The 15,362-nt window shown below is 35.3% G+C and overlaps 2 protein-coding genes across 6 annotated transcripts; one reads left to right on the top strand and one right to left on the bottom strand.

Annotated features, from left to right (window-relative positions):
- The first annotated feature begins 3,570 nt into the window (after nt 1-3,570).
- LOC113783212 (LRR receptor-like serine/threonine-protein kinase GSO1) lies at nt 3,571-7,510 on the top strand. The gene is made up of 4 exons (XM_027329288.1): nt 3,571-4,273; nt 4,887-4,907; nt 5,034-7,019; nt 7,140-7,510. The coding sequence occupies exons 1-4, from the start codon at nt 3,571-3,573 to the stop codon at nt 7,508-7,510; spliced, it is 3,081 nt and encodes a 1,026-aa protein (XP_027185089.1).
- Nucleotides 7,511-7,776: 266 nt separating this feature from the next.
- On the bottom strand, nt 7,777-12,921 carry LOC113781928 (urease accessory protein D-like). 5 transcript variants are annotated; one of them, XM_027327803.1, is made up of 8 exons: nt 12,816-12,921; nt 12,632-12,697; nt 12,419-12,493; nt 12,234-12,278; nt 10,332-10,565; nt 9,217-9,299; nt 8,914-9,101; nt 7,777-8,193 (listed from the first exon to the last, which is right to left on the bottom strand). In XM_027327803.1, the coding sequence occupies exons 1-8, from the start codon at nt 12,912-12,914 to the stop codon at nt 8,087-8,089; spliced, it is 897 nt and encodes a 298-aa protein (XP_027183604.1). In that variant the 5' UTR covers nt 12,915-12,921; the 3' UTR covers nt 7,777-8,086. The 5 variants fall into 5 exon arrangements, with proteins under 5 accessions (XP_027183604.1, XP_027183602.1, XP_027183601.1 ...); XM_027327801.1 differs by having other exon boundaries at nt 7,777-8,199; nt 8,933-9,101; XM_027327800.1 differs by lacking the exon at nt 7,777-8,193 and adding an exon at nt 8,215-8,781 and having other exon boundaries at nt 8,933-9,101.
- Nucleotides 12,922-15,362: the final 2,441 nt, after the last annotated feature.

The following is a 15,362-nucleotide window of genomic DNA, read 5'->3' as shown; positions in this document are numbered from 1 at the left end:
GTATGATTTACACAAATCTCAGCAACGTTGTTATTAACCACAAACTCCATTATTCTTGCATGTGTGGGGCTGCAGCATCCTTAATTTTCTAGCGTTCAGTGCACGATTGAGTTGAAGTTGCATAGGTCACAAATTTTCTGTCCAAAGTCGTCATTAGTCATCGTTCAGAATAGTTGAGGAACAATCAATTTTGTTTCTTGCATATGACCAAGACTTAGTAAGGTCAAGTCACCAGAGTCCAGTATGGAATCTTGGAGGAATTTTCCCAGTCTTCCCACTCAATGTAACTATTTTTTTTTTTTTAAATCCTGTTTAACGTCCGAACGTGAAAACTCATCATTTTGATTAATCCTTGAACTTTGGCGAATTAGTTTTGATCATGGGTCTTTAGATTCTAATAAGATTCCCACCAAGGTTAAAGAAAGATTTTTTCAATTGCCTCAAGGATTTTTTCAAGTTTACTTTTCTTTGTTTCTTAAGGCACTAACTAATTCTTTATTAATGACTCTTGAACTATAAAAGCAACTTTCGCCATTGTTTTTGAAATATAATAGGGATTACTCATTCAGGAAAATTCTCTACGAATAATAGAAGCAACATCTGTAAATACAACATCTGTTAATCGGTGCAAGTAGTGTTAGACAACCACATAACATTAAATTGATCAAACGACGACTAATTATCTTATTCTTTAGTTTGATTAATGAGTGCCCAATACACTAATTAAGAGCGATCCAGGCGTTAGATTTTTCAGAAAGTGCATAAGGTATCACTTCTTCACAGTGCCAATGATAGAGTTACATGTCGCTCTTTATTTATTTATTTTTCCCTGGCATCCAAAAAAATCATATAATTTGAAAGAAGACTTGTGAACAATGAGATTGGTTTCTGGAGTCAACACCTATGAAGGCTTCACAAAATGTTCTAGTGCAGCCTAAAACTGTAAGAGGCCTAAGAGATTTTCTCTGAACTCCGACATCTCCGGAAAGCAAAAGAAACTTAAAAAGAAAAAAGGATTTTTTTTCATGAAGGCATAGTACTAAATATATGGAGTCCATGGCCATGAAAATAACAGTGTAATTTCCTTGATGCTAGGATTGGCCATGAAACTAATCTTACATTTCATTATTTATTATAGTTATTAAACTTTGTTTATTTAATTGCAGAAAAGAATTGGTTTAGACGCTCCAATAATAATGTATACTTGTTCGTCGCTGTCAAATATTACTCGTGTAAAAATATGACAAGGTCATGGGTGTAGGTTCAATTCTACAGAAATTATTCATTAAAGAGTGGCACATTAGACACGATTTTCATATTTGATAGAGTAAGGATACAAATTTCGTTTTATAATTGAGTAAGCTACGGTTTGATCAATATGCCAAATCACAAAATTGGCAAGAAATTATATTCAACAATGTGGAAAATTGAGCAAGAGACAAACCAATCTCATACTGTCTTTTCTAAGAAACTATTAAAGTATTGCTCAACAACATTATACTGAAAAGTTCACCTTTTGCATCAACTTCATAATCATTTTTCTTTATATGTTTATTAGACAGAAATAAAATTTTTGCCTAGTATAATCCTAAACACATGTAACAGCAGTTTTACTATTAGGGTTCTGTTTGAATAGTTTTAAAGAGACAATTTTTACTGACCAAAAAGGAAATAAGAGCAAAATACTTAGTAATTGCAAATTTTTCAAATTAATATATGGTTTGCCTCATGAGTGCACAATAGGCACTCGTTATGAGTGGTCTTAGATTTTTTTTTTTTTTTTGGAAACGTGTAGTTAATCTCAAAAAAAAAAATCAATATAAGAAGTGCAAATTATGATGTTTTGTATTTACATGATAAATTAAGTTATACATATGGAAATGGCTTTTTCTTTCGTGATATCAATAATGTTATTAACCACGAATCCAATTATCCTTGCACTTGTGGGGGTGAAGCATCATTGATTTTCTAGCCTTTCATGCACGATAAGATGAAATTCTACATCACAAATTTCTATACAATGTCATCGTTTAGAATGGGCAAAGAACAATCACTTTAGTTTCTTGCATTGGATTGCTTCATATTTCCCCAATTTTATTTGCTTACATCATCTTTACAATTTCCAATACACCTTTTTATCTTTCCAATATCTTTTTATCTCATATACATCACATCACAAAAAGTGCTACAGTAAAAATATCCCAAATAATCCCAAATAACTTACAATCCAAACAGAGGTGACAAATGGCTTTGTCCGCGAAAAGTTTCAATCATGCGTATTATTTATTAGTTCTATCAGTTCTTGCTTTTCGTTAGAAATTATGTACTTTGCAACATTGTTCAACTTAGCAATTTACCTGGAGGCCTTTTGGTTGTGTTCCGTTCAACTTCAAAATGTTAAAACTCATCACTTAGGATCATCTTTGAACTCTAGCAATTTCTTGTTTGGATTGTATTTTTCTGGATTTTTTTTGTAAAAAAATTATTATAGTAATTTGATATATGTAAGATAAAAAAGTGATTGCAAAATATGTTTATAGTAAACATAGAGGAAAATTGTTGTCCAAACATATTTTGACTGGTTCTTAGACCCTACTAAAATTGCCATGACGGTAAAGAGAAGTGAAGGAAATTTAACCAAGCTTTAGTTATTTAATATATCAAGCTATTTGTCAGCAATAGGAAGTTCGAGGAATCTGGCATTATTTGAGGCTTTCTTAGAGTTTGGTAGTTTCTATGCTTTGCATGTCAGGTTTATGGCTCAAGTTTAGGAAAATTTTCAAGATTCCTGGTCTTAAACAAAGTCGATTGTCCGCCTGTTAGTCTCCTTAAGTTTTTGGTCAACGAATAGTTTAGTGGCCAATGTTGAGACCTTAGAATATAGAGATCCTAGGTTCTAATCTCCTTATTCCCTCGTCACTTCTTAAATTTCATCCTTCTCCTATTAAAGAAAAAAAATTCTGAATCCAATTGATTAGTTAGTTTCCTATGTGTAATTGGTTTCCTAGTCCAAGTCAGTAGCATTGTTTCTTTCTGTCCTTCAATAGAATATATATATACTCATAATAGTGCTACGTTAATATTTTAATAAATTTGAAATGAACAGACTTAGAACCTACAATATAAAAGCCTTTGTTTAATTAAGAATTTTTAGTTGATAGCAAGATTTGGAATTAACACAAAAGTTAAGGGATTAAATAAAGAATTTCCCATTTTTGCTTTCTCCTTCACACATTTGAAGTCCCTTAGATAGATTAACCATGCATCGCTTCCCTCTCTTTTTGGGCTATGGCGCCCCAAAGTCGATTCTCTCCCATGGAAACTAAATAAATTCTGCTCTTTACATAAAGCAAATGGTGACGTGGATGTCAAAATAGTAGTCAAAAGAGTTGTAATCAGCATCACAATTACCACTTCATCACTGGTCAATGTCGTCAATTGGAACTGAGACCGCTATATGATGCGACTCCGCACCCATCATATAGCAATCATTAGCCATGGAGAAATTTCACAACCTTTTTCCCACTTGGACTACTTGTGTTGCTATGCTTTCTTTCAGCTTCCTTCGCCATGTTCCCGACCAATATTACCACTGATCAGTCATCTCTTCTTGCCTTGAGATCTCACATTTCGATTGACCCTCTACAAATCTTGGCCAAAAACTGGTCTGTTGGCTCTTCGGTCTGCGATTGGATTGGAGTGACCTGCGGCTTTCGGCATCTCAGAGTGACCGGCTTAAATATTTCAAGCATGAATCTTTCCGGCACCTTACCTCCACAACTGGGAAATCTATCATTTCTTGTTTCTCTTGACATGAGAAACAACAATTTCCATGGAGAGATGCCGCATGAAATTGGTCGTTTGCGCCGATTGAAAGTACTTATTTTGGGCATTAACAATCTCAAAGGAGAGTTACCCAGGTGGATTGGTTCATTTCCTCAACTTCGTCACTTGTCTTTTGGAAACAATAGTTTCACTGGTCTAATCCCTTCTTCAATCTCTAACATGTCAAACCTACAGTTTATAGGTCTTTATAACAACTATCTGGCAGGGGTCATTCCCACAGGGATTTTCAACATTTCCTCGCTGCAAGTCATTGACCTTACAAATAATGGCCTGTCCGGGGTTCTTCCAAGTGACATGTGTTACCATCTTCCTGGACTGATTAGACTTTCCCTATCATTTAACAAGTTATATGGTCAATTACCATCAAGTAATTTAGCTCAATGTTCAGAACTTCGGGTTCTGTCTTTGTCTTTCAACGAATTTGGAGGTTCCATACCAAAAGAAATTGGAGGCACTGAAGAAGCTTGAGGAGCTATACTTGGGTCACAACTATTTAGAAGGTAAGACCCTTGCTAATTAATTCTTTCACCATATATGGACAAAGCCAAATAGCACATGTCTTGCACAATTTTTACTCTATATCTTTCCAGATTCCAACTCAAACGGCAAAAGATAAAAGAAAATTTTAGACCTGAAGATTGCTTTCTGCCGAATGAATTCTCAAAATGCTGCCTCAAGGAAAGAATTGTTACCAAAGATTTTCAGAATTTTTGGTTCCTTTACAGCTAGGAAGACAAGGGATGTATGCAATAGATAAGAATATGGTCTTGATGGACAAGTTAATGGCGAAAACATATTCATATTTCTTAGGGCTCTACAGAATAGGAAAAAAAAAGAATTTGATAATAAAGTTAATTTTCACATGCATTTAATTTAAAATGCCTTTTTGATTCCAAAACGAGCCAATTTCAAAATGTTGAGGGGTGCTGGGATGTGGTCAATTTCCCGCTTTTGGCCCATTAATTTTCTCATTTACTTTTCTTCAAAACGTCCATCAAAGATCTCAACTTGTTGATATTTATTCCATTTCATTTTTGCAGGCCAAATTCCAAAAGAGATTGGTAATTCAACTATGATAAAAATACAAAGTTTTGCATACAACAACTTAACAGGTACAACAATTTTCTCAATGGCAGAAATTAGAGACTTATATGGTTTAATATATGTGGTCAATATTATTCTGGCAGGTATAATACCACGAGAGATTGGTAACTGGCGCTTTCTCCAACAACTCGACTTGCGATTCAATAGCTTAACTGGTTCCATACCAATAGAGATCTTCAACCTCTCAAAGTTGAGTGTTATGTCACTTTTACAAAATCAACTATCAAGCAATCTTCCATCAATATTCGGTTATGAGCTTCCCAATTTAGAATACCTTTTTCTCGGCATTAATCACCTTTCTGGAGCATTACCTAGTTCAATCTCAAATTCTTCTAATCTCCGTAAAGTAGATATTGGTGGTAACAAGTTCACGGGTCCAATTCCTACTTCCCTGGGGGACCTGAGTCACCTAGTAAGCCTGATTCTATATGGCAACAAATTAACGGGTGACTCCACATCTCCAGAGTTGAGCTTCATCACTTCATTGACAAAATGCAAAGATTTGGATTTGGATGGCAATCCATTGAATGCGATCATTCCAGAGTCGGTTAGTAATCTTTCAACTTCCCTTCAACAACTAAGTGCATCGAATTGTAAAATAAAGGGCAGCATTCCTGATGGAATTGGAAACTTGACAAGTTTGATCCTATTAGATCTATCAAACAATGACTTAACTGGGTCGTTGCCAGTTACAATGAAAGATTTGCAAAAGCTTCAATACATGGATCTCAGTATGACCAAACTAATTAGCAGAGTTCCCCTGCATTTTCTTTGTGCTCTCCACAACATGGACACAATGAACCTTGGACAAAATCAATTTATGGCCTCAATTCCAAAGTGCTTCGGAAATCTTACATCCCTGAGGCATCTCAACCTAAGTCACAACAGACTATATTCTGCTCCACCTGAGGAAATATGGAACCTAAAAGATCTTTTAATGCTTGACCTCTCTTCAAATCTGCTGAGTGGATCTTTGCCGTATGCTATTATGAATATGAAGATGGCAAATTGGGTTTATTTGTCAACCAATCAGTTCTCAGGTGGCATTCCTAACTCAATTGGAGATATGCAAAACCTGCAAAACCTTTCTCTGGCACACAACAGATTGCAAGGATCAATCCCAGAATCAATTGGCAAGATGTTAAGCTTGGAGTCATTGGATCTATCACATAACTTACTCTCTGGATCAATTCCAATGTCAATGGAGAACCTTCGGTATCTTAAATATGTCAATCTCTCTTTTAACAATTTAAGTGGTGAAATTCCATCCCTAAACTGCTGCACTGCCGAGTCCTTCGCTTCAAATCAAGCCCTCTGTGGAGCTCAAAGGTTTCATGTGCCCCCATGTCCAAATAATTCAGCTCACAAATTGAGGACAAAAAAGCTGCATCGAACAATTTATAATCTACTGGTGGTGATAATAGCAGCGGGAGTCTTGTCCTTTGGATTTGTTTACCTGAGATATCGAAAGAAAGATACACTTTCCAGTGGAGCAAATTTATCCTTAGTTGCAATGCCAGAAAGAATTTCATATTTTGAACTTCTACAAGCAACTAACGGGTACAATGAAAGCAATTTGCTGGGGACTGGAAGCTTTGGATCTGTTTATAGAGGCACTCTTGATGATGGAAGGGTTGTGGCTGTTAAAGTGTTCAATTTACAAGTCGATGGAGCGTTCAACAGTTTTGATGTAGAATGTGAAGTGTTGCGCAATCTTCGCCATCGAAACCTCACAAAAGTCATCAGTAGTTGCTCTACCCCTGAGTTTAAGGCATTAGTGCTTGAGTTCATGCCTAATGGGAGTCTTGAGAAGTGGTTGTATTCGCACAACTATTTTCCCGATCTGATGCAGAGATTGGACATATTGATTGATGTGGCCTGTGCATTGCAATATCTCCACTGTGAGTATTCAACTCCAGTAATTCACTGTGATCTGAAGCCAAGTAATGTGCTGCTGGATCAAGACATGGTTGCCCATCTAAGTGATTTTGGCCTTACAAAGTTGTTGGGCGAGGAGAACAGCATCACATACACCGAAACACTAGCCACACTTGGCTATCTTGCACCAGGTGAAGAATTTTCTCGTACAACTAAAGTACCATTTCCTCAGTCGTTTGCTGTTGCAAATTCCAAACTAAAAAAATACAATCAATTTAAGAACATATGATGAATTTATATGTGTTTTGTAGAGTATGGGTTGGAAGGATTGGTATCAGCAAAATGCGACATCTATAGTTTTGGAATTATGATAATGGAAGTCTTCACGAGAACAAATCCCCACAGTGAAATGTTTGGTGAAAAATTGAGCCTGAGGAGCTGGGTGGCTAATTCAATACCTGATGGATTAGCTAAAGTCATCGATGCAAATTTGCTAAAGGAGAGTGATGAATACTTTGTTGAAAAGCTAAGCTGCATAGCCTCAATCATGAAAGTGGCTCTGGGCTGCACGATGGAGTCTCCAAGAGAAAGAAGCAGCATACAAGATGTTCTCGTTGCGCTGAAAAAGATCAAGGTTCGGTGCATGCATGTTCCCCAAGCAAGATTGCAACCTTCTTCTTGATTGTCTCGTTAGGTAATAAATTTGTAGTGGTGTTGTGCTAGCAGGGCGTGGAAATATCTCAACAACATTATTTTTCCTCGAGACTTCTTTATATATTCTTTACATGTACTTTTGCTTTCAAGCTGATGAGGGCCATTCCTTTTTCCAAATTTTGAAACATTTAAATGCCCAATTTTGGGTAAAAAATATAACTCATTTTCGAGTCTAGCTCAAAAGGTAAGCTATGAATACTTAACTTTGATATCACTTGTCTACATTTCCCACAACCTTTTAATATCACTTATTGTGATAGGGGTTTACATTATTACAGCACTCAAAAACATCAGGGGCGCTACGCAAAATTGTTAGAAACCTAAAGGGAGGTTTATAAAATTATCCCAACTACAAATTTTGCAACCAGGATTAGGCACTATAACAGAAGTTGAAAATGTGCCAGATACAATATCATAGATTAAATTATCACTTAATTAAGACAATCTTCTTTAGGAAAAAAAAATACAAACAGAGCAATTAGCCTCTTTCAGCATCTTGGATGACTTTATGATGTTTCATACGCCACAAAAAGGCCCTCCACAATCACCGATATGGTGACACACCAAGCAGTGAGTCCAGGCCAGACAACTGACATTGAAGAAAACTGTAAACTGACTCAGTGGTCATTGCAGCAATTCGAACCACAACACCTCTGCCTTGTGAAAAACAGGGAGGAGTTGGCATGTCTTCAAATGAAGAATGTAACACGTATATTTAGTTAAACAAAATTTGCCTTATGAAACAATTTGTACAAATGCTAAAATTTCCCTGACTTGACAATGCAGAGATGGAATTTTCACTACATCAATGTCAGAATAGAGGCCGTAGAAATTTCGAAAGCTATGCCAAACATTCTTACAGAAAATGTTACATCAGTTTAAGAAAAGAAGCATTTTTTACAATAAGGAGTTCAAGAGAAAGCATGACTGCAAGGTGGAAAGCTTGTCAATCTTCAAGTCTAACCATCTATGCATGTAATGGAGACAAGCAGAATTTTGACGAGGCAGATTTAGGCTATACATTAATCAAGCTTCCACAAGGCATACGATGATCCATGAAAGATTAACATATAAAAGGAAAAAAAATACCACAATGCCTAATAGCAAAATCATGTAATATACTTGCCCATGTCGTGTAACCCACTGATTAGTAAAAGATTCTCAAAGAGCTATCCAGAGACATTAAAAATTCCATGAGGATCTTCAAGCATATATGACACGACTAGTAGAAGACCCTAACTGCAATTGTAGATATAAAGCCTTGCAGATTAGTCAGTGGTATTAAACAAGCACTAAAATAAAATTTTCTTGGAACAGAACCTAACGAATATTGACTGTAAAAAGAGCGTACCATTGCAAGAAAACTAACACCCATGTGAAAAAAATCTACCTTTTGACCAAAGACGCTGCAGGAGGCCAAAAAGCTGGGTCTGGTCAAGAAAGGATTGTCATTGATATCTCCATATCGTCCAGAGCTACCTGAAGGAATACGAAATTGCCGAGACATCAAGTTTTTCACATTTTCCTGAATTTGGTCTTGAATGAACTTCAGCTTTGGCCTAAAATTAAAAAGATTTGTAGTCTCTCAGTTAACCAAAATTAAGTAGTGGAAAGGAAATAATCATATAAAGAATAAAAGTACTGGTTAAATTAATTCATCGAGTCAACGCATACCCCAAAAGTATAACCATCGCAATTACTTGATAATCTTGCATCCGTTCAGCAATACTGCTATACCTTCCCTGCTCTAGCAATATCTGTGATCAAAGTAAAACAATCTGAGCCATTTAAATGAGAAGGATAACCATCATCTAGATACAACAGAGTCAATCTTGTAGAAGGAAAAACTTCAGAGAAGAGAACTGAATTAAAGGGAACCATTCTTGGATCAACATTCTCTAATTAGTTCAGATGTAAAGAATCAAAATGAGTTTTGTTTTAGAGTTGGATGTATAGAAAATACCAAAAGCAAGAGTCTCCCAACGCAAGGAAGTCAAGAAACCCAAATAAAGAGAGCATTCTGAGACTTCACCAACAACTAATGATTATTCATGTGTGAAAAAGGAAAACAAAAGATTCCTGATAGAGGAAAAAAAATTAGCTAAATGATCTCCAAGTTGAAGACAATAGAAGATTGGGTAACATAACACCTGTGCATGCCAAAGTGCTAGATGATCTTTAAGCAAGCCAAAGTTCAAAAAGTGCACCAAAGTTCCAAGTAAATCAGTTTGAAGATTTGAAGCTTGTATCTCCATGATATGTTTGCATTTCATTATTTCAGCTAATACCAACATTAATTGCCACCGAGAAACACATTCTCCAGGCTCAGTCCATCAGAATAACGCAATTTGATCCAAAAGATCTTTTTTTTTTTTTGGGAATTCATCTCAAAGATGTTTCCTATCATTAAGACATCTAATCGACATTTGCCCAAAGTCGTTTGACAAAATTAATTTACCATGTTCCTGTAAACTGCAGTTGCCATGATTACAATATTCTATTATCCAACAAGACATATATTCCCAGGATTAAGGCCTATATATGCATAAATTGACTACAAGGACATTAAATGACCACAGGTTGAAAGCTCGAAAGCAATTAAAACAAAAAAAATACAACATTCTACAAAAATCTAAAGATATTCAAGATTGACATGAATCTATTGCAAGCAATAGTTCAAAAAATAAAAATTTCTTATAAGATTAAAATACTTCAGTTTCACCACTCTCTTCAATATCACACGCTTAGTATACAATGATGCTAAAAACATGGCTAGAGGATGACAATACCGTGTCAAGAAACAAAGGCTCATCAGCTTCCAGAAAAATGTTGTTAGTGCTCTTGTAAAGTTCAAAGTCCCATTTTTCACCTCTTCCATAACGGCCACTAGTTATCCAATCAACAATGAGCAAGCTGGAGCTGGGAAAGACTTTGAATACTTGAGTTTGAGAATACTTTGCAGTTGAAAAGCATGTAACTGGATCTGGAATCACAGCCAAAAGTGCATCACTTCCAATTCTTGCCTACTGTGCGGCACAAAAAAGCTGCTATTACCAATAGCTTTAAAACTCAGGAAAGATAGAGCTAAAGTACTCTTCCCCAATAACACTATTTTTTGATGCAACAGAATGAAACACCCAGGTTTTTACCGCCATAATATCTTTTTTTTTTGGTCCAAAACAAGAACAAGCCAAGATGAAAATTCTGTCACTATGTCAGCACAGAAAATTCATAGCCATGCACAGTACTTTTTTTTTGGTCTCGGACCCATCATACTTCCACCTGTTGCCTATCAGAAAAATTTGCTTGCATAAAGTATTAAATTTTTGTATTTCAGTTCCATTGGTAAATCCAAGAGGTGATTTAAAGATAACAAGGAGCAACGAAAGCCTATTAAAGGTTCATGAAAAGTAATACAAAGAAAATGAAGGAAGCAGTTTAGACAATGGTTTTACTACCAACTTTTTATTCGAATTTTGATATTGTTGATCAAATTAAGCTAGGATGAATCTTATTACTTCAGAGTCATACATCCTCATACTACTTATTTGCAGTGAATCTAGATTCCAGATTTCCAGCAGGTATCTCATTTCATGAGGTGAAGTTTTAGGTGTTCCTTTAGGAATGGTAGAAAAGCGTTGTTGAATAATCTAGCAAGTTTTTGTATCAGGGTCCTTATCTATAGATTAGCTTTTAATAGTTTTAATGCTATGTGACTCATGTGCTCTTTCAATAACTTGCAAAAGGGATTCATGTGGCCCTTGAATGCTTGACCTAAACTTGTCTTGGAACATAAATGCATCCTAGGATTTCTTCTTATTGACCATCTTCTCTTCTAAACTGTACAGCTCCAATCAAAATCCTTATTCTAGCTGTCTTCTAGCCTGCACGTCCTTTCTTTTCCACAAGTTCAGATTATTCTGTCCCAACCTCTTACACTTCAAAATCAAACCATCCCTTCCATCCCAAGAACTTCCTCGAGTAGATCTACTTCATGATGTCCAAAGAAATAGACCATTCAGGACTGGAAACCTTTTCTGGTGAACAGATCTAACAGGAACTATGAAGTGTATCCCAATAAACAAGTGAGACAACCGGACAACTTGAGTGTGTCCATAATTTCTATAAAAACAAATTGGCCATCTCATGAATCAGGTTTCCCACATCAAAATTTTTAAGTAAACATAATATGATTTAAGAAAATAGCACTTTCCTCTCTAGCACTTTATTGATTAAAAGATGCAAAACTTGGCTTCAGAATAATGTTGGCAACATAATGCTAGTAACAAATATGTTGGTAACATAATGGTACTAGCAAATTCTCAAAAGAAAATCAAGTGCACATAAAACTTGTACAATGCTGCAAGCATCAGGAACAGCTGAAGAAACTTTGACGGCAATCAAAAGCAAACACCATCTGGAAAAGCATTTCATGTACGAGATCATTGAAAACGTTTCTTGATAATTACTGCCTTTAATTAGGTGACAGACATGTTCAACTCCAATCCCAAATTAACATGTCAAATGCAGCCTAGGTCCAATTTTCCTTTATACTTTTTGACCAATCTAGACTCCACGGTGACAAACAAATCACTGTCGTGGGGAAACTGTTAAAAGTTAACTAGACATTATCAAACATAAACACCAATAAATGCTCAATTAGCTTATTCATCAAGCAAAATGGCGATTACCTCCAGGACTTGTTCAGAGAACTTTGATTCCACAGATTTGTAGACCTGTATACCAATAGTGTAGACCAAATTAAGCAAGCATCATCAAAAACGAAAGAAAAATAAAGCATTACAGAGTCCAACAATACTTAATAGCAAACGCAAAACAAAAACCATAAGATGGAACATAGCATCAAAGATTTGACCTTTGTTGAAGCTTGAGTGGTCAACACTGTGGTGCACCCATCACCAACTGAAATATCACACTTTATAGAATCACCCTATTTATACATACAACAAATTTAATCACTCAAATCAAAACATAGAACTATTACAGACTATTCAACTATTAACAAAAAACAGAAACGCACAAAAACCATACACATCTCTTTATGCAGGGAAATGGAGAGTGTGCATACCGACACAATTCCACCACCAAAAGTGATAGTGTAAATCCAAACAGTGTCAGTTTGAGAACGACCCACCTGCCAATACCACCATAAAAATGAAAACCCATATCAAGAATCAAACGTTCTTTCTTGTATGCCAACATAATTACTTCAGAATGTTGGTTTCCGCTATAGGCATCAATATGGAGGGAACCTTATTGGGGATGATGAATTTAAGAGGATACTTTGAGTAGCAACGAGTAGCAGTTGACTTTCCACCTACTCTCTCCACCACCACCTTTCCTGTTTCCATCTGTGTCTCCGATTCTGTCAAAGGGTCTCAAAGTCCAATTCCTTGTTGGGAATTTTAAGGTGGGCTTACTGCAATTTCTTTCTTGTAATTTTAAGGTGGGAAAGAATTGGTTAATTTAAACTGCACCCCCTCTATATTTCGAAGAACTATCCTTAGACCCTAAAGGTTTCGAAGAAAAACTGCTGTACACCATTGATTTGACATTTCTTACCATCGGACACCATAGCCCCCTGAGTTTAAGGGCTCATTTTGTTCAATGAACTCATGTTTTTCAATGAACTCATGTTTGGATTGCTTATTTTATGTCCACGTAAATTAGTTATCCAGTGACTACGGGAGAATCTTTGAACCATATAGTAAAGGATTAATTTTCTATATGCCTACAATATATTTGCATTATTTTTGTTAAATGTATGACAATTGATCAAAATTTAAATTTTGTATAATATGTTATACATCTAAGCATGACTCTGTATACACTGTCACTATAATATAAAATTAACTCTACAATAAAATTTCAATTAAAACTCACTTACACTGTCAATATATATAAAACTTCAATTACAACTCACTTATTTTTGTATTGATAATGTAAGCCCACTGATCAATTCTAATATGAAATAAGCTTCCACAAGGCCTCAATTAACTCAAATCTACTCTACCTATCTTTACTTGCTTATCTACCACACAGTTGGGTCATTACAAACCAATTCAAACTAAACTCAACACAATGATGTTTAGTTTATACAAACTTATGTCTTTGTACTCTATTTGTGTGTTTGTATAGACGCAAGGGTAAGGTTCGTAAGGAGGGCTTCTCCGCCTCTGCATTAGTTTTGAAAATAAAATAAAGACGATGAGGAGTATTCATCTCATTTTCTTTGAAGTTGTTGACTTAAAAAGTTTATATCCTTTTAGATTATTAGTTTTTGGGATGTTTTAAAACAATATAACTATAGCTGTGTTTGGTTGCTGTTTACGTATTGTGACAGTTTAAATTTTGATGTATGAGTTTTTGATCAAAACAGGCTAGAGAAATCAAAACTGAAGCACAAGTTCTAGGCCCCTCTTCAGAGAAGTAATCAACAAGAGGCAATATACTACATATCGTTGCCATGGACTGTCAAAACTCTACAAGGCAAGCTTTAGGTACTTCAATTTTCAATTTACTAGTAATATCTTATTTTCCTCATATTATCGTAAATTAATCACCAAATTCATAATCTATTCGACTTATTTGTTTTGTTGGATTTTTATGTGAAGAAGACCCCATTTCTGAAGAAGTAAATAGTCCTAATCAAGAGGAATAAGGTATATATTCCAGGTAATTATGTTCTGTCTTTTATCTTTACATGTGAATAAATTAATACTAGTGCTTTTAGCATACTCTATGGGGATGTGTTACAAAATAGACGTGTTATTATTGTAAGTTTTTTTCCTTTTTTAATGTAATAAATAAATAAATAAATATATATATATATATATATATATAACCATTGGGATTAGTCTAGTAGTGTAGAAAGAGTTCTTAGAATCTTCTTCACTATCAGATTTAATGTTCAAATCTTGTGCTTGATGGTTTGGAGGAAAACATGGCTAAGTTGTATAGATTTGTTCACGTATAAATGTTTATGCCTTTATTTTCTTGGACTTTATGCAATGACAAGATGTTAAATGCTGCGCTTTATCAAATTTTCTGTTTTAACTTTTTTACTTGATTAACAAATGGAGAAGAAGAAAGAGAATTCAACTTTACCAAAGAGAATTCGATCATTAAAATTGACAGTTTTGATTCATTATCTATAAAATCACATAACCAATCAAGCTAATTAATTGAATTGTGATTTTATTATGATATATTAACAAACTACTATTGTTTTGTGTTTATCAACGAGTATATAAGATCAGGCTTCAGTATATAAGTGCCCTCCATTCAAGGACGTCTTAAGGTGCGCATTCTCTTTGAGATTTGCAGTTTTCCCAACTCTCCTAGTTTTCCCAAGTGGCTCTGTTTTTTTTTTTTTGATCAAAAGCGACAGCATTTCATTGATTAAAAATAGTCAAACACACAACTTAGAGCAACTGCTCTTCGATATCAGCTTTTGCTGCTTCAGTCAGCCAAGCTGGGAAGTCAATCTTCCAAACAGCCTCAAATTTTGCTAATCTACAACTAACATGGTTGTTCTCTCTTTTAGTAAACGAGAAACAACACTTATCAAAAGCTAAACTTAGTTGTTTAATACTATCTTTTATGATGGTGCAAAGTCGAGCATCCTCCACAGTTTCCTCGCCAAGTTTGTCAACCACCACTTTGCAATTTGTCTCAAATTCCACATTTCTCCAGCCTTCGAACCATTGCTGCTCTTAGTGCTAATGCTTCCTCCGCTTTTGCTTCTCTGCATACTTTTGAGGGGCATGCCCATGAGCCAATCAGTTTGCCTTTCTTAT

Source organism: Coffea eugenioides, chromosome 9 (assembly GCF_003713205.1).
Source record: "Coffea eugenioides isolate CCC68of chromosome 9, Ceug_1.0, whole genome shotgun sequence".
NCBI lineage: Eukaryota > Viridiplantae > Streptophyta > Magnoliopsida > Gentianales > Rubiaceae > Coffea > Coffea eugenioides.
Note: the sequence above shows the minus strand (reverse complement) of the source record. Positions and strands in the feature narration are given on the sequence as shown.

What these genes read in the sequence shown, in the direction of transcription:
- LOC113783212 (XM_027329288.1), top strand. Translation starts at nt 3,571, where the DNA reads ATGTTCCCGACCAATATTACCACTGATCAGTCATCTCTTCTTGCCTTG. An exon ending in GTCTTTCAACGAATTTGGAG is followed by an intron (nt 4,274 to 4,886) that starts GTTCCATACCAA and finishes TCATTTTTGCAG; the next exon opens with GCCAAATTCCAAAAGAGATT. An exon ending in CCAAATTCCAAAAGAGATTG is followed by an intron (nt 4,908 to 5,033) that starts GTAATTCAACTA and finishes TTATTCTGGCAG; the next exon opens with GTATAATACCACGAGAGATT.
- LOC113781928 (XM_027327799.1), bottom strand. Translation starts at nt 12,914, where the DNA reads ATGGAAACAGGAAAGGTGGTGGTGGAGAGAGTAGGTGGAAAGTCAACT. An exon ending in TCTCTGAACAAGTCCTGGAG is followed by an intron (nt 10,566 to 12,233) that starts GTAATCGCCATT and finishes GCCGCACAGTAG; the next exon opens with GCAAGAATTGGAAGTGATGC. An exon ending in GCGATGGTTATACTTTTGGG is followed by an intron (nt 9,102 to 9,216) that starts GTATGCGTTGAC and finishes TTTTAATTTTAG; the next exon opens with GCCAAAGCTGAAGTTCATTC.